This window comes from Phaenicophaeus curvirostris, chromosome 5, assembly GCF_032191515.1.
Source record: "Phaenicophaeus curvirostris isolate KB17595 chromosome 5, BPBGC_Pcur_1.0, whole genome shotgun sequence".
NCBI classification, from domain to species: Eukaryota; Metazoa; Chordata; class Aves; order Cuculiformes; family Cuculidae; genus Phaenicophaeus; species Phaenicophaeus curvirostris.
Window position 1 is genome coordinate 45,020,237 of NC_091396.1, and position 25,620 is coordinate 45,045,856.

General features: G+C 42.7%; 1 protein-coding gene across 7 annotated transcripts in view; it reads left to right on the forward strand.

The window, feature by feature from the left end:
• The window catches only part of ESRRB (estrogen related receptor beta), a 172,181-nt gene that overhangs the window by 117,381 nt on the left and 29,180 nt on the right, over window positions 1–25,620 (forward strand). For 6 of the 7 annotated variants that reach the window (XM_069858610.1, XM_069858611.1, XM_069858609.1 and 3 more), the window contains one exon: window positions 15,900–16,309. In XM_069858610.1, the coding sequence (XP_069714711.1) occupies window positions 15,913–16,309 (397 nt within the window). In that variant the 5' untranslated portion in view covers window positions 15,900–15,912. Of the gene's footprint in view, window positions 1–13,771; window positions 13,811–15,899; window positions 16,310–25,620 lie in introns of all 7 variants that reach the window. The other variant, XM_069858608.1, reaches the window with a different exon arrangement.

Sequence of the window (25,620 nt, forward strand, 5' to 3'; positions counted from 1 at the left end):
CTTTTTCCACTTTCTCTGGTGGACTGATGAGGTCAGCAGTTTTATTTCAGTAGCTTGCTCTGATGATCTTTATTTCTACACCAGTCTCCCCATTCAGACAACACTGCAGTGCAGAGAAATAATCCAATTTTACTTGATTATTAATAATTACTCTTAGCTGCTATTTTTTCAGTTGATTGATTAGAATAAACACTGCTCTGGCAGGATACACCAGAATTCATAACTCCCCTTCCTTCTCTAGTGCTACTTCAGCTCTTGTTTCTCTAGGTACAGTGCGAAGTGGGATGCTGTAATGCAGAGTGGCTTTTTATAATGTGCCTTCTTGCTGTTTTATAACTATCTGTGACCAAAATTCATTTATCTGGATTGGTGGTCGTCCACAAGCCCTGTATAATGTCTCTGGTTTGCAAGTAAGTGCTTTTGCTAAACAAGTATATTTTCCACTGTTCAGGGTTGAAGCTGGAGGAAACAACTTCAATCTTTGTTTTCGTCTTCCAACTGATCAGACTATCAGTTTGCAGGAAATGTGCTTCGTATTTACATATTTACATTGCCCCATGTTGAACTTGTGTATCCCTCCAGCAGGGTTCCAGTCCTTTGGAGGAATCTCATGTTGTAATTGTGTGGGTTTTTTGCTGTACCATATCTGACGTTTTCCTTCTAATACTTGGAAGGAGCATACCAAAAGACACTCTCTCAACAACTCATGGCCTGAAAGTTCTGCAGGGACAGAACTCTAAAGCATTCGCCTATTTGTCAGGAGCTTAAACACCTTAGCTAAATTACGCACACAAAAAAAATTAGGAAAATGAACATTGAAGTTCATGTTTGCACCATCTTTGTGCACAGTCAGGAGCAACCTCTCCCAGCACTGCAATCTAGTCTCTGTGGCTCCATTGCTGATCCAGCATGTTTTGTACAAGATTTGCTTTGAATGCCAAGTGGTGGGCAGCGCTACAGTGAGTATCTCAGGAAATCAGAACAGGCAGTTCAGGTGTAGCTGGGATGAGCAGTGATTTTCCTACAAAACAGCTGCTCTTAACCCTGTGGACTGGAATTCTCTCTGAGAACATGGTCAGTGCAGCATGGGAGGCAGTTTTACTACTTGTAGCTGTTTTGATTTGCAGTTCGCGTTTCTAAAATCATCCTGTTTTAAGAACGGTGTTATTTCGAGGATGGGAAGTGAGAAAATTGTTTGAACATGGACAGAATTTATCTCTTCTGTGCAAGCAGGACAGTTGTCAGAGGCACCTAGAGCTAATTATCTGCTTATGATGAAACCTGAAGGAGGTTTAGGGAGCTTGTTGCTGCTGAATTTTCTATTTGAAGTAAAGCACACAGGGTGGATGAGCCTGTCACAGCTGGCAGCAAAGTGGCTTCCAAGAATGCTCAGGCCTGTGAAAATCACCCAGAGGTGGGAGATATGTGAATGGATTCACTGTACCCTGTGATTTGGAGTGGTTGAGTAGGGCCATCATTCTGTGCAGTGTTACTGCCAGGAGAAGAGTATTTATTAGTGTAAGTGGGGATTTCTGAGAAAGGCCCTCTTTTGGGAAAGATTTCATCATCTTGCTTTCCTTCCCAGGAACATTTGAAATAAAAGCGTATTTGAGAAGGAATGGTGAAATACTAGAATTCGTGTCTCCAGAAGTCCAGTGAAGGACATGGGGTAGCTGCAGTGTTCAACATTCAGATGACTCTTCAGATCCTCAAGTCCAGTTCCTGTTCAGATCAATAGAAATCACTATTTCATTTCAATAGTAGTTGGATCAAGGCTTAAATGAAGAGATAGGATAGTGTCCCAACTATTTGTGATTTACTTCTTCTGTAGCTACGAAATGCTGGGTAGGGCTCAGGTGACAGTAAGGTATTTATACTCAATTCTAACAATTTTTCCTCAGCTGGTTGTAAAATGAAACATTGTTTTGTGGTGCACAGAGGTGCTAAGAAGTAGCAATCCTTACCATGAGTGAATGAGAAAAGTTTCATTCAAGCACTCATCAAAATGGATAAAATGTCCAGGTCAGTTTATGATAGGGAGTCAGGGGGTTGTAGCTTCTGATCACATGCCAGCAGTGATTTCATTGTGATGCAGAGGAATGGGGTAAAGTTCAAATGACACCAGATGGAAAAGCAGAGCCGGGTTTCTCCAGCAGCATTCAACTTTCAAAGCAGAGGGGATGAGTTTTGGCTACAGGATGCTCCTTGATACGTGGGTAATCCCTGAGTAGTGCAGGATGACCATTTTATATGAGTTGATGACACAGCTTCCGTGGTACTCTTGGATTTCCAAAACTTTTACTATATGTAGGATTCCACATTTGCAGATGATTTAGATGTACTTTGTTTGCTAGTATCTGTCTCTCTACACTGCCTGTCTAAATAGGATAGCATGAAGTGTCAAAACATTTCTGTGTATGTTAGAACGTACGTGTTTCTGAATGCGTGTAGAGTAAAGAGAGCTGCTGAGTAAAGCACAAGCAGAGGGCTATGTGGAAGATATAGGGTGTGGAGCTACTTGAAAATTAGAATCTTGCTTCACAGAATATTTGTTATTTCAAAAGGCTGGCCACAACCTGAAATTTAAAGCAGAGTGGAAATTCCAATAAAATGAGGAAACTTCTAAAAATTTGATTCATTATATTCTTGAAACAATGCGTGACTGGTCAGTCAAAGAGCACATGAGGCAGCACATGACAGGCTAAACGAAGTGTTGGGAAAATGGCAGAATCAAACATCTCACTTTCTTTAGGGTTCATTTAGAAATTTTACACTACAAAACGTCACCAAAATTAACTTATTTCTATAATGAAACAAAATAGCATTATTTAAAAAAGACAATTAATTGCTGATTAGAAACTTACAGTGAAGTGTAACTGTGAAGGAGAATGAAAAAACGGATTGTGTGGAGGTGTGGTCAAGGAGGCAGCTGGTGTGTGAAACAGCACCTAGGGAGATGGAGTCTCCTGGGTCACAGGGGACTGAGTTTAAAGTAGTCAAGTATAGGACGAGGTCAGAATTATTCTGTATAATACAGGCAAGTTTGTGAAGCCAAAGTTTTATTCCTCTAGCTAGCTTGCATGCAGGAAAGCACTAACTGCTCACACTACTTACACAGGCAAGTCTTTGAGCTGCAGTCCTGAAGAGAGGTTCAAATTCTGCTGATAATCTGGATCAGAGGCCATCATGTGAGCACAGGGTTTATCTGTCCATTGTTCTGTTTATGCACTCATTTGCATGCTCCATGCTTTCAGTCATAATTGCTGACTACTCTCTTAATGTTCCTGAGAGGTAGGTCATTCAGGACCCTGCTTTTCAGTTGAAGAAGCAGTGTCCCGGAGAGCTGCAATGACTTGTTGAAATCTACGAGAAGATTACTGTTGAGGCTGGAATTAGACTTTGGGAGTTTTTGACTGTATTTTAAGGGCTCAGTACGCTGTACTTCCCTGCTCCGTGTTGTGAGTACGGAGCCAGTGACTGGGAGTTGTAACAACTATATGGGTCCTTAGGCTGTGTTTGGGACATGGGTGCCTAACGGTTGATGAGACATGATCTAGGTGTAGAATAGTTCCCAAAAACTTTGCTCCCAAGAGTGAGCATAGACACAGATCTGGAAGAGCAAGGTCCACAGCATAGACCTGGCCAGAGAGAGGTGGATGTGGGACACAGGCTTAGTTTGCCAAGGGCAGAGGAAACTGAGAGGCTGGGCACACAGGGCAGATGAAGTGTAAGCATGTGGAGTTATAGATCCTGTCTTTATGCATCACATTGATTTCATTCAGTGTGTTATACTTAGCATTTTGTTTATATAATGTCAGGGTGTTACATGGGTTTATTTATTTTTAACTCATGGATGACTGGCAGTTTCAATCTGTTTGCTGTCTGATAATGGAATGGGAGAAATTTGTCCAAGTCTGGTGAAAGATCTTTGTCAAAGGATCTCTGGAAATTGAGAGAAATGCAGTTTCTTGACAATTTATATTACCTTGTCACCAGGGAGCCAAGTCAAACACAGATAGACTGTGCAGGTGATGGTGACCACCATTTGCATGCATTGGTTGTGTAATTTTGTGGTGCGTGTTACATTTCATTTAGAAATTTAGACAGGAAAAGGAAAAGGGGACAAGGTGCACTCTGCATCATGCAGTGGGAGCCTGGTGCAAAACCAGCCACCTGGTGAGGTAGTTTACATGTCCAGAAGAGCTTGGGACTTGAAACTGTCTCGTAACGTATGGTCATGTGTGACCTCACCGTTAGTGGCCGCTCACCGATTAGCTGTTTGTGCTGTGTTTCCCATTGGAGGCAGGGTTTGAGTGACACCAGTTCAAGGATTTGGCAAAAGATTCCATGATGTAAAGGGTGCTGAATTAGACACCAACACCTGCCAAAGATCCATCCCTTCCCAAAACCTCTGGATACCCCTTTTTGCATCACTACCAGATTCTCCAAAGGTAGTTGCATTTCCTACTATACTGAAGAATCCAGCAGGGACTAAGAGGGTTTCCTTTTTGCAGGCTTATGCACAGCATCTTCCATCCAGCTCTAGGGCTTGCTGAACCCCAGCTAGGCTACAGAACTCACTTCAGAAATGACCCTGTTTGCCCTGATGGGTTTGCAGTGCTCACTGCTGGCTTGTCACCAGACATTGATTTCCATTTCCTATTGCTCTGGACTCTTGCATGGCTCACACAAAGTGAGCTCAGTATGTCAGCTGTGAGCTGTTGGAATTGTCCACTAGAGAGAACGTCTCTAGCTTTCGAGACCTCCCAACATCAAAATATTTGGCAAAGCAGTGTTGTAGATGGCTATATGCTTCTGCCTATCGCTACCCTTTGTCCAGGTTGCTCACACCTTATGTTCTGCACATATCTCTTCCCCGTCAACACAGTGCTGTCTGTCCATCTCCTTGTCTTTCTGTGTATCTAATGGAGGCTGGTAATCCCGTTAGGTGCTTGCAGCAGGCGCTGCCGAATTTGCTTGCAAACGCCTGTGCCAGGTCGAGTGTCATTGCCAGCAGCGCTCTTGGCGGGATGAAGGTTGCATTAGTGAACAGTAATTGAAATGCAAAATAACATTTTGATCGAGCGAGCAGGCTGTTTATTTATCAGATCAATAGCCAAAATGCCCCATCTGGAGAAGTCAGCGTGATAATAAGTGATAGCATTCCAAGGGCAAAGGGAACAAGCGCAGTGGGGAGGACATGCCGGCAGGGTGAGCTGGTTTGAGTTGGGTCACACCGGGCTGTCATTTGCTGAAACTTGCTTCTTTTTGGGTCTCTTCTTTGAAGAGGGTAGCCCCCCCTGCTAGTAGCATCTGAAAAGTATTCCAGACCTCTGGACAGAGAACAAACAGGTACTAAATAGGAGTGCAGGCATATGTTAAATCATGTGAGGTCCTCACCCTTTAATGCTCTGGTAGACACAGGGCTGTGACTCAAGGTGCAGACTGTAGATGACGTAGCTCAATTAGGCAGAATCAAAATTGTTTGATTCTTTGTTTTTGCTTTAGTGCATTATGTTTGCCATAAAGATCTGAACACTCACACTGATGATCTGGAAATATGAAGTCATAGTCTGGCTTCTGTAGCAAAGCTGCTGGAATGGTACCTAGGTACATTCCACATAATGAAGAAAGGAGAGATGTGGGTGGGTGGGTGTGAGGGAGGAGTTTATGTGTATTTGCACGATAAATTTACTGTACTAATACATACCTCCTATACAAAGATACCCTGCAGAATAAAGTTATGTAGCATTTAAGGCTGTCTCAGAAAGGTATTATACGAAAGTGTAGAAGCAGCTGTATAGCTTCTTCATGGATGCCTGTCTGCCTATCTCCTTTACTGTGTCTATAGACTTTTGCTTGTCCTTAGGTAGGGACACTTGAGACAGGGAACATGAAGTTAAACTTAGCTTGAAGATCTTACAAGGTTGTATTTTTTTTCTTTCATGTCTCAAAATATTAACAGGGAAATGTGAAAACTTCCTGGGATGAAGAGATAATCTATTCACCAGACAGAAAAGAATATGTGGAGGGGGGGTGAGAGGCCAGGATGTAATCACATTTAGTTACATTTTAAAATAGTGATCCCCATTTGGGAGGAAAATGGGGATAATTTCAAAGTAGTTTGCTTTAGACTTTGTTTCGGGTGGGTTGTTGTTTGTGGAGATTTTTACCTAGGGAAATGTTACGTGGAGCGTTGGGGAAAATTATGTACTTGTTCTGTTACACAGTTTTCTGTCTAAAGAGTGGTTTGTTGGCCATAGTCTCCTCCTTATCTCTTGATTCAGGCAAGAAAGAAAACAGCACACTGTGGAGCTGGGCTTGAGTGGGCTGGAAGCTACTTTGTCAGTCAAAGGAAATGGGGACAGTGTGGAGGATGGATGAATGAAGTGGATTTAGAATGGGTCATTAGGGTTTGAAGCTGGAATTTGGGTCAGCTACATCTGGGTACTTACTATATGCAGTTTATGATAGGAGATCTGCTAAATACCCACCGAAGGTGGGGTTTTAAAGACTCAGCAAAACTGAACCTTGAGGTTATCTTAAATAGAAGGCTAAAGATAATCCTGTATGGTGCAGCAGTCTAAGGTGTGCAGAAGGAAAGCAAGCGTTTCCATGTGTTATTTATTCTCAAACCTGATGGTTTTATTAGCTTGAGAGAAACCTGGTCTACAGTTACCTCTGTCATGTACTCCATTTCTCTACTTTTTCAAGTGCTGTATCTCAGCCCCACTGTGTAGCACTGGTTCCTTGTCTGTCCCTGACGCCATGCAGGTCTCCTCTTTTGCTTCCATCCTCCCTGACAGCCCAATTCACTCCCACTTCCACCCTTTTCCAGTGAGTCTGGAACATCTGCCCTGTAACAGATCTGGTGTTTGCCCTCACACTGTTATCTTGCTTTGCTACTGTATCATCTTAGAAATGCTTTCCAGAGTCAGGGATAAAAAAAGATTTCAAACTGAAAAGCACTAATTGTCCATTGTTATTTTCCATGCTGTAATTTATGTTAAACTAATTTTCAATCAGTTTTTCAGGACCTGTCTGGTTTTGAATAATGTTTCTAATGATGAGGCACTTAATTATAGATTTCTCTGAGAGCTACAGGTGGAATCTCAGCGAAGCCCATCTATTCTGTCTGAATTGTCTTGGCAAGGGTGGGAGAAGGAGGCAGAGTCCCAGTACAACTCTAAGTTTTGAAGGGTAAGAAATGGAAAGCCTCAAAAAAACCTGCCAAAAAAACCCCAAGAAAAGACCCCCCTCAAGCACCAGCTCAAATTTGGAGAAATCCTAAATGCATCCAAGTTGGAGAACACACAAGTTCAAATTTTGTCTGAATAAACCTAGAGTCCCCTTTCAGTAAACTGGTACTCATAAAGGAATGTTAATTCTTAAATCTCTTTTCACATTGGTTTCTAAGATGCTGTCCCTGATTTGTAAGTATCTCCCATCCTGTCTCTTTCCTCAAACACTTACAGGAATTAAGTAATACCTCTGGGCTTCTCTTTTTTCCCTGCAATTGTTCATTATAAATTGTAGGCAAGATTGAAGGGAGGGGTGCCTTCAATGGGTATCTTGAAATGCAAGGAAGTGCAGGGTGAAGAATTTGCACTGGTGGCAATTTTCTGTCAGAAATGCTAAGAGAGTACTCAGTGAAAGGAAAGGTCTATATGAGATGAGATGACATCAGTCTGGGATGCGAAAATAAATGTGGTATGAATAACAGTGTTGGAGGTTTTCCTTTCCCTGCCCAGCTGAAAAGGTGAAAGCAGAATTCTGACGTACAAGTGTTTGAAGTGTACTTTACTGAACATGTTGTTGTATGAGTCTCATTCACAAATGTCTGAAGGACACTCAAGGTACAAAGACAGATATAGATTATAAGTGCCCTATAAAGGCAGTGTATAAAGGCAGACATTCAAGAAGAAATGAAGGTCTAGCTGAGCATTTCAACAACAATTCAGATTTGGCTTTGCTGTCTGCAGGCAAAATTGTTGAACTGGTGTGAGCAGTTTTCCAGATGTAGAAATAGTAAGGTAGTAAGGGAGAAAAAGTGGTGGTAGAATGTCAATAAATAGCGAACAGCAAGTCAATCCTAGTCCCTGTTTTGCTGTGATATCAACAGTAAGTATAAGCAAAAAGCATTAGCTCAAGTGCTAGAGCAATTCACCCTAGGGGGAATGCCATTAGCACACCACAGGGCAAGGTACCTTCAAAAGGCAGTGTGTTAATAAGAGAGTGAACTGATAATGAATGGTTGCACCTCCAGATTAATTGTCACTCCATCTATGCAATACTTATCATTTACTAACAAGAGTGTCATTCTAAGGGTGAAGAGAAATTACAAGGAGAGAGATGAAGGCTAGTAGGAAATCTGTAATGTCTTCTGCCCATAAGAAGTCTTTGTTATTTATTAAGCAGTCTCCAGACAGTATGCTGCGGCAGCTTTCATCAGCATGAGCTAACTTGGGCTAGAGAAGATCTACTGATATGTAACTGGGCTCTGGTTATGCAACGGGTCAAAGGGATAAAATATCTCCTTGGCATTAGACAAGCAAATACTGTTTGTGTAAGAGCCAGAATATGAGCACTTGCTGTCTCCATCTGTTCAGCTTGCGGAAGAGCCCAGGTTGGGCATCCATCCTCCCTGCTGTGCAAGGACTGTGTTCTCCCAGTCTAATGGCAGAACCAGTCTCATACAGCAACACACTTCAGTAGATCTCATACAACCCAGTTCTCTTCAGAAATACCAGTGGAACTGACCCCTGGAGACAGGTGTCTAGATAGGCTCTTGCAGTTGGGAGCTGTGGGTCTTTGCTGGCTTCCTTACATATTTTGAGTGACTCAAAAGTTCTTCCCCTGAACCATCATCAAATTATAAAGCAAATTAAGAAAACCTTTATCTCTCTTCAGAACAAGGGTGAAAGGAAGGCCAAGTGTGATGCATTTTTACAGAATAAGCCAGGTCCAGATGCCCAGCAAAGCCAAAAGCAACAGAAAATGGTTGTAATTGGATAATTACAATAGAATGTAGTAGAATGTTGTAGCTTTTTTAGAATAAAATGCTGACAGTTGGACCTTGTTACAACCTGGCAGGCCAGGTTGTGAACTGCAGATTGGGATTCATGCTGTGGAGAAGAAGTCACACAGTGCTTTCCACTCTAAAATGCAGAGCAAGTTAATCAGCCTTTTGCTAAGCTATGGTTTATATTTGTTCCAACGACAAATATATAGTATTTTTGTGGGCATATTACAGACAACTGCCTTGCAAACAGGCTGTCTTGGGTTTCCTGTACTCTACAGAATAGAAGCATAACTCACACAAGCCAAAAGGGGCCACAACTAGCAAATGTGGCAGAACTCTCATAAATCATATCTACACTCCAGAGAAAAATAATTAGATTGATCTGAGGTTCTGACTCTCTTGTCCTTTATAGCAATGCGAAATACTGTGATTTAAACAAAAAAATCTAAAGCCTGGTAACGCAGTGATTTATGTTTATGACCATGCTCATCGCACTTGTGCTACACAAATTCTTGCCTACCCCAGAGAGAGTTTGCTTTGGGAATAGGATATGTTCCTGTATGATAAAATAAGCCCAGAAAACCTTTCTGGACTGTGGCTGGTGTGGCTGAGTTATCCGCAGTTACCCTTTTATGTAGAGAAGAGCTGTGAGTAAAGATGAGGAGTCTGGAGATGATGTCTCTCTGATTTGAAGTCCATATTGAGTAGGAAAGCAGGAGAAGCTGGTGGGTATGCTGACCCCTTCCTCTCGCTCTGGTGGAGAGGTGGGGATGGGCATGTGTGTGAGCTGTCCATGGTAAGAGCAGGTCGTCCAACAGGTGTGGGCATCTCAGCTCCATGGCATTAACTCTTTGCATATGTGACCTAAAATTACACTGGGTGTTATTGCAGCTGTCACGTCTAGCCTGCCACTTGGAAAACATTATTTATTTCAGTATCCTGTATCTAAAAAAAACACCTGACAGAATTTGGCTTGTTACTGGAGTTGCAGTCAGTGTTTGAGAAGCTGATCTATTACATTGTTTGTCAGCCAGCTGTAGGTTGAAAATCTCCCTCATGCGGCCACAAAGGACACAAAGTCTGTGTTGCCCAAATGGCATCATGGCATGATAGGCACACCTCACTTACACATACGGTGCAGGTTTATGCCTTCTAGGCTGACAAATACTGATAGCAAAAATAAGCCTGTACCAGAGAAGAGGTTGGAGGCTTTCTGTCTGTTTAAATCAGAGATAAAGAGTGTTTCTGTAGATTAAAGCTTCTTTGGTCTTCCATGGTTGGTTTAAAAATGTCTGTGGAGTCCAAAGTGTGCTTTCGTCACAAGCTGAGACCTGAAGTGAGCAGGTTTGTACTGGGAGTCTTCTTAGGTTTTGTCAGTAAAACTTGAATATACTGCGAGGACTTTCCTATTCATGGACTTAAGGGCTAAAGTACAGTTCCACAAGCACAGACATAGGGCACTTGGAAGTTACAAGCTGTGCAGGCATCTGACCTGCAGGGGTTTTCAATTTTGTGGTAGATCTTTAAGAACTTTAAAAAATTAAAATTTCATTCTGTCTGGAATCGACATCCAGCTGTGAGAATTGCCCAGAAAAAAAGCCAATTTCTAACCTTTTGCATTTTTCCTTGAGCCCAGAATAGAGAAGGTTTTGCATGAGGAGAGCCTGAGTGGTTTCTCTCTCTCTTCCCTAGGCTGATACTAGACCTAAAACTATATTTCAGCATTCATTTTAATGACAAATTCAGTCCTAATATTGGAAATCTCCAGCCTGTTGGGCTAGTGAGTTTGTGATTTTATCAGAAATTACTAGTGAAGAAACTGACCTACATGGCAGAACTTCTGATGTCCATTCCTTACGTTCCTCCAGGAGACTGGAGTATAGCACTGAGCTATCTTTGCCTTTCCTATTGAAGATCATGTAATTTGGATTTCCTTCAGCACTTAGATGTTCAGATGACATTAAGTTACTGCATTGTGGATAATGTCATCTGATAGAGAGCTCCTCTGGTCGGGAAAAGTTGCCTTCTGTTACAAAGCTGGATATTTTTCCGGCTGTCTTGCTAAGCAGGTGTGAGTAGTGGGCCTTGTTTTCTCTTGAGTCAGGTGAATGCCTGTAGATAGACAGTACTAAATTCCTTTAATTTTCATATCCAGAAGTGAGGTAAAGAAGTGAACATACCTACAAAAATTACTATTTCTGGCAAAAATAATCTCAAACATTGTGCAATAACATAGTCTTATCTGTGCCGAACCCAAATTTTTAATCCTTAAAGTTTAAAAAGAAATTGAGGGCAATATTTACTGCTTTATTTTCTAACACTAGTCTTTTTGTTCCTTTCTGATCCTGTCCATCTAACAGTCTTATTATCATAGTTCCTTATCATAGCTGTTGCTCTCAAGAGAGCATTAAACTTGGGAGCAGTCCAGCCGTTTATAGAGAAATGGCAAAAGAGGAAAGACTGGAGAAGAATTGGAGAAACTTATTAACTCACCATCACTGCCCAGGGGAGATAACGCTAATGGATAAAAACCTAAAGGGCAATCATGACTTGCTCTAAACCTCTTATTTACATCCAGAATGACTGAGATCAGACCATGCTTCTCTGAGGGTAGTTATAGGCATGTAAAGGCCAACAACGCTGTTAGTGATAAACAGCAGTGGGTTTATGAAACAGGAGTACAGCAGGCAATAACCTTTCTTGATACAATTAGATAATTAGTGGGCAAAAGGAATGTAGTGGATAGACTGTCTCTGACCATGAGCTTTTGACACAACGCCGTGCAAGATCTTATTAGGGAAATTAGATCAAATTGGTTTTGATAGAAATCCTGTGAAATGAATCATGGATTAGCTGATGGAGTGTCCACAGAAGGGTTAGAGATATTCTTTATCCTTCTGCAAAGGTGGTGTGCAAAAGGCCAGTGTTTTGGTTTTAAGTATTTATTAGTAGGAGGATGTAAAAGGCATAGTTCCCAATCCAACAGTTAACTGATCTGGAAGATACTAGGTAAAAAAAAAAAATCAGAGTAGAAAAAAGTAGAGCTAGGCTGACAAAAATGAGCGTTAATAGCAGGCTTTGATAAAACAACTGACAATTAACAGTGTGTGGTTTAAAGATGTTACTGGATCTACTCTGGAATAAGGAGAATCTCTAAACTTCATGTTCTGCAGAGCATGGTGGTAAAAGCAGCTTATATTCAGAGAGGTCCCAGTAGCTATCAAATGATGTGAGCTGATGTGCAACCTAATGCGTGGCAAAGCTACTGCGCTGTTGGTCCATATGTCTTCCTGGCTGTGTGCTTTCCAGAGTGACTTTTCCCTGTAGTGTTGTGGCATCACACTGTGCGATTCAGGGCACCTTGCTGGAAGAGAGGCACAGGCAAGTTGGACCAAATCCAGAGCAGGGCCACAAAGATGCTAAAGGGATTAGAGGGAATGACCTATGATGAGGAAAGGTGAAAAGAACGAAATGTTTAGAACCTCTAAGCCTGTTACATGGGCACAGAAATAGTAACGGAGTTTCCTGTGCCAGCACGGAGGAGAGTTGGATCAAGTCTCTCTCCTTTTACATTCCTATTAAGGTAACTAGAGCTGAGCAAAATGGCTGCTCATCACTTTGAACTCTTTGCAAAAAACATTTAGCTGTTCTTCAAGTTCAAAATGTTGTATTTCATTCTCAGGGGACACTCTGAGTTGGTATAAAAATTACCACGGGATCTCCATTAGACTTGCAGAAAGTCAGAGCTGGTGAAGCTTAACTCAATGTATGCTGCTTAGGAATAATCAACTATGCAAGTTGGTCCAGAGGCCAGAAAAGAAAAACATAAACTCTGGAATGGCTGTAGTCACTTTAGCTATGATCTTTTATTCATCTTAGTATTTAGGGCTTTTGCCTCTAAAGCATGTGTTCACATCTAACCGGAACTCAGTATGTATTACTGTCTCCTGGAAGGGAATCTGACAGTATAACTCACCTTCTTGTCGTGACTTTTTCATAGCATTGTCCTCTGTCTGCTCTAAACATTACAATTCCAACTCCTTTTACTGTGGAGTTCCTTAGTGCAGAACGATGTTTTATGGTGGTTTTGCCTTCCATTTAGACCCTAATCCCATGTTACTGTGCCCAGTGATCTTCAGATTTTTATTGCAAAGGCACTTCTCAGGTAAGGAATGATTCTAGAATCTGGCCAGTACAGCAATTTTCAGCTTTGCTGTGGGATGCTAAGATCTGGTCTCAGCTAGGAAAGCTTCATCTTCTTCCACACAGTCAGCTGGCATTACCACAGGAGATCTGCAGTCTGTCTAGGTGCCTGCAGCAATTATTCCTGTAGCTACTCCATAGCCTCTAGTCCAGTGAATGGCCCTTGAGGCAAACCATGGGCATTCATCAAGTCATCATGCGCTGTCTGAGAGGGACCAAACTCTGAATTCCTCTCAGGTAACACCAGGCAAAGCAGCTGAGGAACGCGAGATGCCTGCTCGTACCCTCAAGGTCAACAGTCTTGCCAAATAGCAAACTTGGCTGATCGATCCCAGAGATAGGACATGAGGTCAAACATCAAGGATGAAACAGAGAAGAGAAAATTAGGAGATACTTGGGTCAAATGAGATCATAAGGATGCAGTACAGTGAAGTTGCTGCATATCAAGCATGTACATGCATATCAACAGACACACAGATGCGATATATATGCATGTGGACTCCTACCTTGCAGTATCACAAAATGTTTTGTCCTGTCCCCTGACAGGTTTGACCTCTTGGCAGAAGAAATTGCCACAAATACCAGGTAAATAGACTGAAACTGAAATAGAAATAACCCACATGACCATGGTGTGGTAACTTTAAACCAACAAAGCTTCCAAGAAGAAAAGTCAAGCATCCCCAGTCAGTTAGAATTCTTTGGACATGTCATCAGTAAAATGTGTGTATTTAGGTTTTCTTAAAAGCCTTTGTCAAATGATATTGCTGAAGGGAAAATTTAACCTCTCAGATTAATACTATTATCAATTAAAAAGTCTCTGAGACAGAAAATAAAGGGTAGACATGCCCAACCCAGAAAAGAAAGAGGAGTCTATTTTCAGCATGATAAAGGGTAACATGAATCACCCACAAAGATGAGTGTTATAGTGTTGGATCCATGTGTTAATGATGTGGGAAGTGGACGCACAATGAGACTGCACATGACATCAAATTATCAACGAAAAATTAAGGACTCCAGTGGATCCTAATAAAAGTGGGTGCATGAACAGCGCGATGTTAGATGAAACGCACTGTTGACTATTGTGAAACATTGCACACCAGAAGGCATTAATTTGATTTTTCATACATCTTAATGGATTCTAAATTAATTGTAGCAACTCAGGAAAAGATCTGAGGATTGCAGTAAGTAACTTACTAATGTTCTCTGTTGAGGACATGGCAAAAATTTTAGTTTATTTTAGAGAGAAAAAAGCAAACAATGTAAGGAGTTATGCAATAGATAGGCTGAAAATAACATTGAAAATATGGTAACATCAGCAGGCAATTGATGTGCCTTTGTCTTGACTACTGTCCAGACCTTCAGCTGGAGAAGTAATGGAGCTGTGCCAGATTCATGCTGCTGAGGAGCTGGCTCATTGAACTCTGTTCTGGACTGAACAGGAATAGCCAGACTAGAGGAAGTTCAGAGATGGATGATGAAGCAGATAAGAGGTCTGCAAAAACTTGTGCATAAAGAACAGTTATGTAGGTGATGAAGAGCTGAAGGAAGAGAACATGGCAAAAGTACATTTCCTGAGAAGGAGAGTTAGGAGATGCTCAGAGATCCTGAAAGGCTGCAAGTAGAGTGTAGGATAATGAAAGTGGGATTTTTTGTTTGTTCATACACCACACAAGTAATCCCTGAAACTCATTGCCATGAGATATCATAAAAGCTATCAGTGTTCTAAAAACATACTGACAATTTATATAAGGAGTAAGATTATCTGTGACTAAAATAAATAAAAAGAGCTTGCAAATTTGGTAAAGATGCAGTCCTTTCCGTATATTTAAGAGCATAACCCTCTTTCTAAGAAGTGAGAATTTGAGAGAAGCGTCTCCATGCAAAACCTGTATACTAGTAAATAGAAGAAAGATTAAGATTTATGATTAAGCTTGATGAAACTTTTCATCAGATGATTTACCTTCAGTTTTTAAGCTTCCCTTTTAATGATGATAGTGAAGCAGGGAGGGGGGTAGGGGTGGAGAAGGAATCCAACGTGTAAATTAATTAAAGTCTCATCCAATTAATTAAACATCATCCAGGTTGGATGAGACTTTGAGCATCCTGTTCTACTGGAAGGTGTCACTACCCATGGCAGAGAGGCTGGAAGTAGATGATCTTTATGGTCTTCCAACCCAAACCATTCTGTGATTCTATGACTTCTATATGTATTACAAATGAAAATTCAGTCTTAGCAGGTCCTTTCTGCAGGGTCTGCTAGTGGATGGTTTGCCTAGAGCCAGGGTGGCACATCTTGAACTAACCAAACATGTTTTTCACCTGAACTGCCAGAGACAGGCTCATTTCTTTCTGTTTTCCCAGTGGTAGATTGTGCTGCGGGTAAATTGTGCCTCATCAGCAGTGATGCCCCTTACCAGCACTGCAGCTTGTGAACAGCCTGAAATTATGGTCTACACAAATAGCCTTGTCTTTATATTAGTGTCAGTTTCTGGGAGTAAACGTTCTATTCTTAGTGAGTTGTACTCATGTTCCTGAAGGAGAAGGACTTGGGTGGGGTTAACTGCCTGAGCCAACTGGAATTGGACTGAGGTGGGAAAAGGAGGCTTCTCTTTTGACCAACCTGGAGCTGGGTTTGGCCAGGAGGCCTCTGAGTGCCTTTACTCTTTCCCCGCAGGCTGCTCGGCAGAATGGCCACGGAGGAGCGGCACCTCTCCTCTAGCTGTGGGTCCTTCATCAAGACCGAGCCCTCCAGTCCATCTTCTGGCATCGACGCCATCAGCCACCACAGCCCGAGCGGCTCCTCCGACGCTAGCGGTGGCTACGGCATCGCCATGGGTGGCCACCCCAATGGCCTAGACTCACCACCCATGTTCAATGGCACAGGGATTGGTGGTGGGTCCTGCCGTAAGCGCTACGATGACTGCGCCAGCGCCATCATGGAGGACTCACCCACCAAGTGCGAGTACATGCTCAATGCAATCCCCAAGCGGCTGTGCCTGGTCTGCGGGGACATTGCTTCTGGGTACCACTACGGCGTGGCTTCCTGTGAGGCATGCAAAGCCTTCTTCAAGAGGACTATTCAAGGTATGGTGGGAAGGGAGGGAAACTGAGACATTTGCTCAATAGCAAAAAAGAGAGGTGGCCACAGACATTGCTGAGACTGTAGCCCAAATTCAGATTCTCTCCTGTATTCACTAGGTCAGTGATGCCCATGACACACGTTTTTATGGACAACACCATGTCATATAAAATGGGGAAAGGGAGGGTGAAGGTAATGCACTTAACCCTCGATCCTTTTGTGTGCTTTGTCTCTCCTCCTGCTCAGCCATGTGAAGTTGGGCTTTGCAGTGGTAGGAACCTTTGCCAAGTTCCTCACCTGGCTGTCTACCACATCTGGATATCTGGCCTAGTGGAACTTGCTGCCTCTGCTAGTGGCACTGACAACCTAATAATGTGGCTGCTAGTGGAGTTAGGCCTGGAAAAGAAATGTTTTGTGCTATGAAGGTATTTTTAAGTCCCATTAGAAGAGAAGATAGCCTTGCCTAGAGATGTCATCTCTTTTGAGATATCTGCATCTTGAGGTGATAACTCCAGCATTATAAGGGTAGACAGGTTCTCTCTCTGTCTTGCCAGTCATAATTTGTAGCCACGGACTCCATACAGACCACAACACAAGGCTGTACAGGGCACTTGGATGAGACTAATCCTGTGTTCCTCCTTTTCCAATTCCACTAACCCTTTTCATTAAGATGCAACTTATTTGAAGATATAATATTTAGGCAGTGAGGGAGAGATATCCAGATTTTGGCAGTCTTACTAGGGATGAGAAAGTCCTCAGGTAATTTTGAAAACCTCAGTGCACGTATGTGTAGATGAATTGCAGTGCATTGCTCCTGCAAGTACAATTCACATATGAGGTGTGTGTGTCCTGACTGCCAAAGGTGTGCAGCACACGTGCACACACACGGGTACAGCAGTATAGCCAAAGATGCGAGTGCGTCCAGGCCAGCTCCAGTGTCCGCAGGTACTTGGGTGTACTTAACACAAGCAGGCCCCATGTGAGCAAAGATACCTGGATGTACAGATACTCTTTATTTCCTACGCTCTCTAACTGGAAAAAGGCAGGATCATTCACCTTCCATTGTAAAGTGTATCGAGTCTACCCAGCCATAGTGGGTTGACTGGAGACAGATGTCCAGTGACCAAGCAGCTGTGGCTGTTGGCTGCGGTCAACACACCAACACTTTCCTGTCTCCAGTGAAATGAAAGAATGTTAACTCACTGGGGATGTGCAGCTCAATGGTCAGAGCAGCACAGGGTTCAATTCATCCCAGGTCTCTGCAGAATTCACTATTTCTAACTTAATTTCTTGGATTCTAGATGTCTGTCCTTACTATTATCCGGCTGTGGAAATAATCACTCTGTATTGCCCCACTGACTCTTCTGAAGCCATGGACAGTAGCCTATTCCCTGGCAGAGTTTCTGTGATTTGTCATTGCTGAATCTCCTGTGATTGTATGTGAACTTTTATTTGCACTTCTGACTGTCAGTACTTACTCTCCCTCCTGCGATACTTGGACCCATTCCCAGTGTTTCTTTTTAGCACATTCAGGTGCTAAAGGAGGGACAAGGTAGTACTCTGAAGCAAAGCCGTAAGGGCTCCTTATATAGGAAGAGTCTGAAAATCTAGCCCCTCATGAGAGTGATACTGGAGCACCTCTACGGTGGAGCAGAAGAGAGGCCTAACCTGGGGAGAGAGAAAAAGACCTAGGAACTTTTGAAGTGTGTTCAGAGAAAGTGGAAAGAAAACTATGCAGGGCAGCAGTACCTAGAGCCTGTATCAGCCTGGGTGATATGTCAGCTGACTTAATCCCAAGAAGGAGGAGCGCTTCCCTCCAACTCCCTCTTCCCAGCACAGCCGTATTCTTCTTGTGGTTCCCTAATCAATTACCTGTTAATCTGTAACAGGTGGAGTAAAAGAATAAGTGGAGATTTCTCTCACCTTGTCATCAGCTTGGCCTGGTGACTGAGGTACCGAAATGCTTCTATACCCAGGAGTGGGAGAGTGAAGTGTGCTGTGCCTGAGGGTGAGCAATTTCAGCTATGGAGCTGAAGACTGAGCTCAGGGGAGTGAGCAGTAAATAGGACTGCAGAGTTTGGTTGATTCAAGAAAATGCACTGTTCCTAGGGCTCTGCTGCAGTGCATGCAATACCCAAGCACAGCACTTAGTATGCAGAGGAAAAAGGATTTAAGGATCACGTAAAAGGGACAGCAACTGGCAAAAAGCATTTCCTAAAGCTGTTCATCTTGCAACTGTTATCTTCAGTGGATGTGTTTACACGTTAACTGTAGAAGTGGGGAAAATCTTAATCTAGGCTGCCTAACATTGATGTAGGCTGTGCAGAAAGGACCCAGATGGGTATATTATACAATTACATTCCCTACTAGTATCAAAATATTTGCCATGATTTTGGAATCTGTGAATGGTGTTGAACACAGATGGAGCTACAACCCCAGGATTTCCCAGGTACTCAGGAGATACAGTAGATAAATTCATCATTAGGCTTTTGTGGTCTCAAACCAGCCACTTCACTTTGCTGTGTTTGAGTATTAAACGATGAAGAACTAATAGCGTTATGAGAATACTTAATCTGCTGGACCTACATTTGGTAACTTTATGAAGTAACTGTTGTGCATGCTGCTGTAAAATGAGTCTAAATCTGACCCACATGAATAGACTACCACAGCGCTGTCTAGATACCCCTGATCATGAAGCAAATCTTCACACTAAGTACCCCTCCAACTAATCCCCCAGTGCCTGCTACAAATGACCCCAGTCTGCCTGGTTTTGGGGGTTTGTTTGTTTTTTTAGCAGCATTAGCTCAAGTATACCTGCATGTCTTGAAGCAGAAAGATCTTGCAATAGCCTCTCCATTCTCCCTGATGCTGCTAGTTGCTGATGCTGTGCAGTTGACTTTCTCCCTTAGTGAGGTGAGGCCAGTCTCTGCTGGACAGCACAAGTGCTGTTGCTTTTCAAGTGATGGGGAGAAGATAGCCTGAAAACCAGCATGGACATGGCTGGTTATCTCTGAGGTCACTGCTATTACTGTGTGGGACTTTTCTATCAGTAGGATTTTTCTAAAGAAAAGCAGAATTTTTACTAAGTCAGAATTCCCCAAAGCAAATTTTGATGATAGGAGGAAAAAATAAGTCAGGAAAATCCAAACTGTTGACTGACTTCAAGCTGAATTGGAATGTTTGTTTTTGCTGAACTACACCAGGATCACACAACACATCGTAACCTGTACCACAGGGGTGGTCACACCTGTGACCTCTCTCATGTTGTGCTACATGGAGCAGGAGAATGATCAAGGCCTGGAAACCTGCATGTCATTTCTACTTTGTGGCACTGGAAATGCTTGATAGAAAGGCAGAAACTTGAGATGAGATGACAGCATGTGCCACAGGGCTACAGGTCTTTCTCTCTGAACGTGTTATTTTGAATGCCAGGGCTGGACTTCACGTGTTTTAAGGCAGAGTCAGAAAATCTGAATGGGCTTGAAGCATGAAGCTTCACAAAAATTTAATGATATTTCTCTGTCATTGTATTGCTTTGTGGGAACGCTTTGGTTCTCCACTATATTCCAACGGTAGTTTGCATTTACCTCCATAATGCAAGTGTCGTCCATAAAAATGTGTGTCATAGGCACCACTGACCTTGGAAATAATGTGGAATATGCGACCTAGTGAAGACAGGAGAGAATCTGAATTTGGGCCATGTTGCAATGTGCTGCTGTTGATGCTTAAGAGATGTCTGATTTGAAACTTAGAATTTCATATTTGTTGAATGCAATGGAATGAATCTGTTATGTGGAAGGTTATGGATATTTCTGAATTTAAACTTTTTGAATTTCTATTCCATGGAAATCCTAACTAATTCTTCTATTCAAATTTAGGACAAGGGCAAATGCTGGATTTCTTACAGGGTACAAATTCTTAATCTAACTTTACACCATTCATTTTTTTAATAGTTTTCTCAGTAGATGGAGCATTATGTATCAATCAGACATATTTTTGCTTGTCAGTCAGTATAACTAGTAGGTAGCTTTGCCTGCTCTAGATATTTACTAATAACAGTGCTATGTAACCACACGAGTCCTTTATTGTTCAACATATTCTTGGCTATGACTACCCTTCATCTTCATATATTGAAAATTAAGGCTATTTCTAAAATGACCCATTGATATAAAATAAGAGCTTAGAGCTCAGCAAAATAAGTCTGAATTAAGATTTCTCTCTCTGATCTTTGTGAATCATCTCATAGTGTGCTTGGAACTCATACCCATAAGGTGATACAGCAGGACTTGCAAGGAGTGATTTTGAGAACTGGTTGTTGGGAGAGTCAGAGGGAAGAGACACATTTACCATCATTTTCTGAATACGCCTTCATTTGTGGGTTCCCTGTATGAGTATTGGAAGTTTCAAAATCAGCAAGTGCAGCAACACAACTGCTGTACTGGGATGCCCTAACACTAATAAGGGGTTTAAAACGTGGATAATACAGCTCAGGAGACCTGTAGGGATTTATTACAGGCTTGTTACAAAATCTATAGTCTTCTATGGCTTCCTGGTTGTCATTACAGTGGTTAGAGTGGCTCCTGGGAAGCGAGGAATGGTTGAGAAAGTTTGCTCATTTTCTGAGGCAGAAGAGCATTACCATCTGCAGGATCAGCAAAGGGCCTGTGAGATGCAGAAGGGAAGTTTTGTGTCCCTACAGTAGTGGCCACGGCAGCCAGGAACTGTCCTATTCTTCTGTCCTTCTCAGAAATGTGCCCACTGCTTTTCAGGTAGGAGTTCACAGTCAAAAACTAAGAGATGTTCTGAGCTTTCAAAAAAACTTCTAAAGCATAACCAGGAGAAGTGCAGTATTCCCTGGATATAGTGTCCGAGTGCTGCTTACTATTTACAGCTCTAGCACTTGGATTCAGGAAAACACCTCCAGTACAAATCAACTCTATCAGTCTTGTGTTTTCTTTTTGTCTCAGTGCATCTGTACAGAGAACACTGTACAGAAGAATCTTTGCTGTGGAACTTCAGTATTTCTGTGTCAGAAGCCCTACAAACTTGCTGCCTGTAGGGAGCCCCAGGGCCCAACTCCTGCGTCCTTGTGCAAGCAGGAGGCTGATTTAACTGAGGTTGTGCAAAACGTCCAAGTCCTTTGTGAAGCAGGAGCCAAGTGTGCCACCCTGAGGAGGCAAACAAGGCAGGTGTTATGTCTATAGCTACCCCTTTTTCCTCTCATAGCATCAATAATCCTGAAGCCTTGGTCCTCATGTTTCTGCTTTTCTTACTGTATAAGCTGCATAAAATAAAGTTTTGTTTAATCCAAGCACTAGGGCTTATCTCACCTGCTTTTCCAAAATCTCATTTTCCTGCAAGTGATAAAAGCATTTACTAGAGTGAGGAATTTTGAGGGTTTTGTTTTGTTGGGTTTTTTGTTTGGTTTGGTGGGGGAGGGGGTTGTTTGTTTTAATTTATTTGCTTTCCAGAAACAGGAGCTTCTGCAGATGCACCTAGATCAGGGACATGTACCTGGAAGCATAAAAGAGCGCTGCTGAAATTCAGGTTACTTATTCAAGTGCCTAAATACAGATTTACAGGTTCAATATTTGAATCTCTTTCTTTGAAAACTGCGGCTTAAAAAATGACTCCTCTTTCCTCACGCAGGTCATTGGAGAGATTTTCCTCTGATTTCCACAAAGTACCTTTCTTCACACCAGACCCAGGCTATGATGACTCAGTTAGAAGGGCTAATATGAGTGGAAGGTAACAGAGAATCCATTCCACACATATTAGCAGCGTTTCCTGTCCTGGTGCAAGGAGGACAGACTGGTGCCTGCTGAGGGCAGGGGAACTGCTGGTTTGGTACTGCACTCACTGAGGGCCTTTTTACAGTTTTCAGGCTCCTTTTCACTGAGACACCCAAATGATCTGTTTACCTTTGGAATTAGAGATAGAAAGGATTCAGGACAAAAGCTTGTGGGTGCTGAAATGGAAGTGTAATCAGAAATAGTGGCTTATTGAAAAGTCAGATTGCTTTCTCCTGCAAACTGTCCCAGTCATGCAGAATAGCAGTACCATGGAGGCATTGACTGCCTAGTGGGACCTTCCTAAGGCTATGGTATTGTGCAAGCAGTTCTTGTAAAACAAACAAACCAAAGCCAAAAACCCACAACCAACCACCACCAAAACAACCCTGAGGGAAGTGTACAATTGTTACAAAAAGTGGGATAAGAGGAAACAAGTGCATAAGCTGAGGTGCTTATGTAATGGGTTTCCTTGGGAGTTCCTTCTCTTACACCTCTGGCCAGACAGGTTCAACAGAGAGTGGCACAACATTGCTGGTCATAACTGCAGTGCATTATGTCACATCACCAAGGTGAAAGACGTGATTTGAATGAATGATATTTGAAACTTAATAGAAGATGTGTCTGAATCTGAGTTTTTTCCCTGAAATTCAGGAAAAGCTGCCCTCTGAGTCACCCAAAGAAAGAGATGAGAGTGCAGAGATGAGTCTGTGTACAGCAGTGCAGAGCAGGACACAGTATACATGGAAAGGTGAGGAGAAAGAAGGAAAGGTGTGGAGAAAGAAAGAATGGTGAAAAGCAATGAAGAAGTAACCAGGAATAGAGGAGAGATAGGGAGGGTTCTTTAGAAAACAGAAGCTGAAAATGTTTTAGCTTTAAATATTTTCTTGGCTACTTCTATCTAATCTTTCCTGAGTTTCCCTATAGAAAGGCCAGGTCAGTAAGTGGGGGACAGGTTGTGCTCTCAGTGTTGTAGTAGTTCTTATCTCAGTTACCCCAAGGAGACCTGTCCATAATTTAAGCAGGAGCTGGATGGGACTTTACTGGGCTCCCCAAACTCAGGGAGCCGGTGTCCTCTTCCCAGTCCCTCCTCTTCCAGGGAGGTATGTTGGCTGTGGGATCTCCTGAATGACCAAGCTCTGGTGTGCAGTTTTCAGGTGCTCCTACTATTTGCACTGGGAATTATATTCCAAACTGTTTATCAAAGGTCTAATTTTACAGAAAATAGGGTCATTTGATACTTCTCCAGCATAAAAACCATGATCTATCACTTTAATAGTCCTTGGCTGTTTCTTAGCATCTCTTATCTTAAGGTTTAAAGTACAGTTAAACCTTAATGAAACAAGACTCACGATCTCCCCAGAAAGCAGGTTTGGTGCTCATTGCATTTTGCAGACGAGCAGTAGAAGACACAGAGAGGAAGTGATTTGCCCTCCAAGGTGACATGTGAAGGCTTAGAACAAATTCAAGCTCTGATCTGGTCACCTACCACTTGACATTTTTTTAGCCATTTTTTAGCCATGGCATCAGTGAGGTCCTAGCAGTTTTTTCAGATCAAATGTAAATATTGCTTAAGTCAACGAGATTTCTTCTAACAAGTGACGGTTCAAATCAAGGCCTTGTCTTATCCCATTTTCTGCCCTTTCATTCTGGGTCACATAATCTACAGTTCCAACGAAGAGACTTGACTCAAATTTTACATTTGCATACAGACTTGTCTGTGTGCACCCTTGTGTGCTGATGCTCTTCTGTAGAGCCTTGCAGCACCTCCAGCTCCTGCAGTGAAGGGGAAGCTCTCTCTGAGCCCCCTGTGCTGGCAGCCAGGCTGGTGGTGTGACCGCCAGCTGCTGGGAGGCTGCTGGAATTTCGATGAGTTAATCTCATCACTTTATCACAGGGCACTTACAGAAATTACAGGGAGCTGTGAGCAGCTCACTATGCTGGCAGCCAGCCCCAGGACCCATAAAAGAAATTGAGACATACAAAAAAAAAAGTCAGAGAACTTTGTTAAAGTTTTCAAGACGATACTTTTTCTTGGATGAGTTCTGCTTGGGTAATGCTATTGTGCCTTCCCTGGTGATGTCCCTGTTTCCTGCAATAATGGCAGGTGCTGTTCTCAGCTGTAGCTCTCAAACCATGCAGTGCAGAGCATGTTTTGGGGCCTGATATAAAACTCCATTTACTTGGACACATTGTCTTGGATGAAAAGGGTACAGTGGGCCTCACCTCCAGAATTCGGGCCTGTAGAGAGGGTTATAAGACACAGCTGCTGGTGCTTTTTTCTTTTCTCCCTTCTCTGTGGAAGGTGCACATGAGTCTGTTTTATGTGTGAATGCAATAAGCTTGCTGAAATTGATGTCTCACCGGTGTTGGGTGTGTTTTTTCACCTGTGCTTACCAGCAAGCCACATGGCTACTGCACTGCATAGTGGCCACTGCTTTGTCATCCAGGAAGGATAGGTTGCCCAGTGCCCACCCTCATCTGACTCTGCTCCTTTAACAATCGTGATTCCAGTACAGAAGTGCCTTTGAGAACTGTTTATTCCAGCTGTACATATAGTGTGTATGTGGTAACCAGTACCTATGCTTACTCTTACGCCATCACATTTAGTTGTGTTATAGGTTTTTTAGACCATTTCCATTTCTTTGCTTGTCAAGAGGTCCATGGACCGGAGGAATCGGGAAGCTGGGGAAACTGCTTGACGCAGAGCAGAGAGACCTTGAGCTGCTAGATGAGGGCCGTCACTCCCTGCTGCTGACATAAGAGCTTAATGCCCTTGGTGTAGTGTCTGTGTGTTTGGGGGCAAATTTTTGCCCTTGGGACCACAAAATATGAAATCATACACCTCTCCAGGACTCTGATCTTAGCTTTGATGTGAAAAGTGGGCACTGAAACTAAGGCAAAACCTTCCGAAGTGAGACTGTGTTGAGTTTTATCCCATGTTTGTTCCTTTTCGGTTCCTTCCTGTGTGGGGCACAGCAAGTGTTTGATCATGAGGTCAGGGGCTCTGTACTCACAGGTCTGTAATGTGCTGAAGCTCTGTGTCTAGAGCAGAAGTTCATTTATTACCTTGAGATCAAGCCTGAATCTCAATTGCAGCTCTCTGAGAATGTTGATACATTGCTGGCTATTGAAATTCAGGTGCTGCACAATGACGAAATACAGTCTGAATGGAAGCAACTTGTGCAGCACACTCTGCTCCTGCAGACAAACTGTGGTTTCGGGGCAGATGAGCAGCGGTGAAGAATGGAAGCAACTTGTGCAGCACACTCTGCTCCTGCAGACAAACTGTGGTTTCGGGGCAGATGAGCAGCGGTGAAGAATGGGGTGGATGGGCTGGAGCTTAGGGGCAAGTTGCAGTTCTTGTGACAAAACAAGAGGGAAGAGGTAGCAGGTTTATAACTAGCAGGCAGATCATCTTTAGGCTTTGGAGGTTGTGTGCTCCTGGGATTTCACACAGCATGGAACAAGTATAGCAAGATAAATCAAATGGTGCTTTCTCCCTTTTGAATCTGTGCTATGTATTT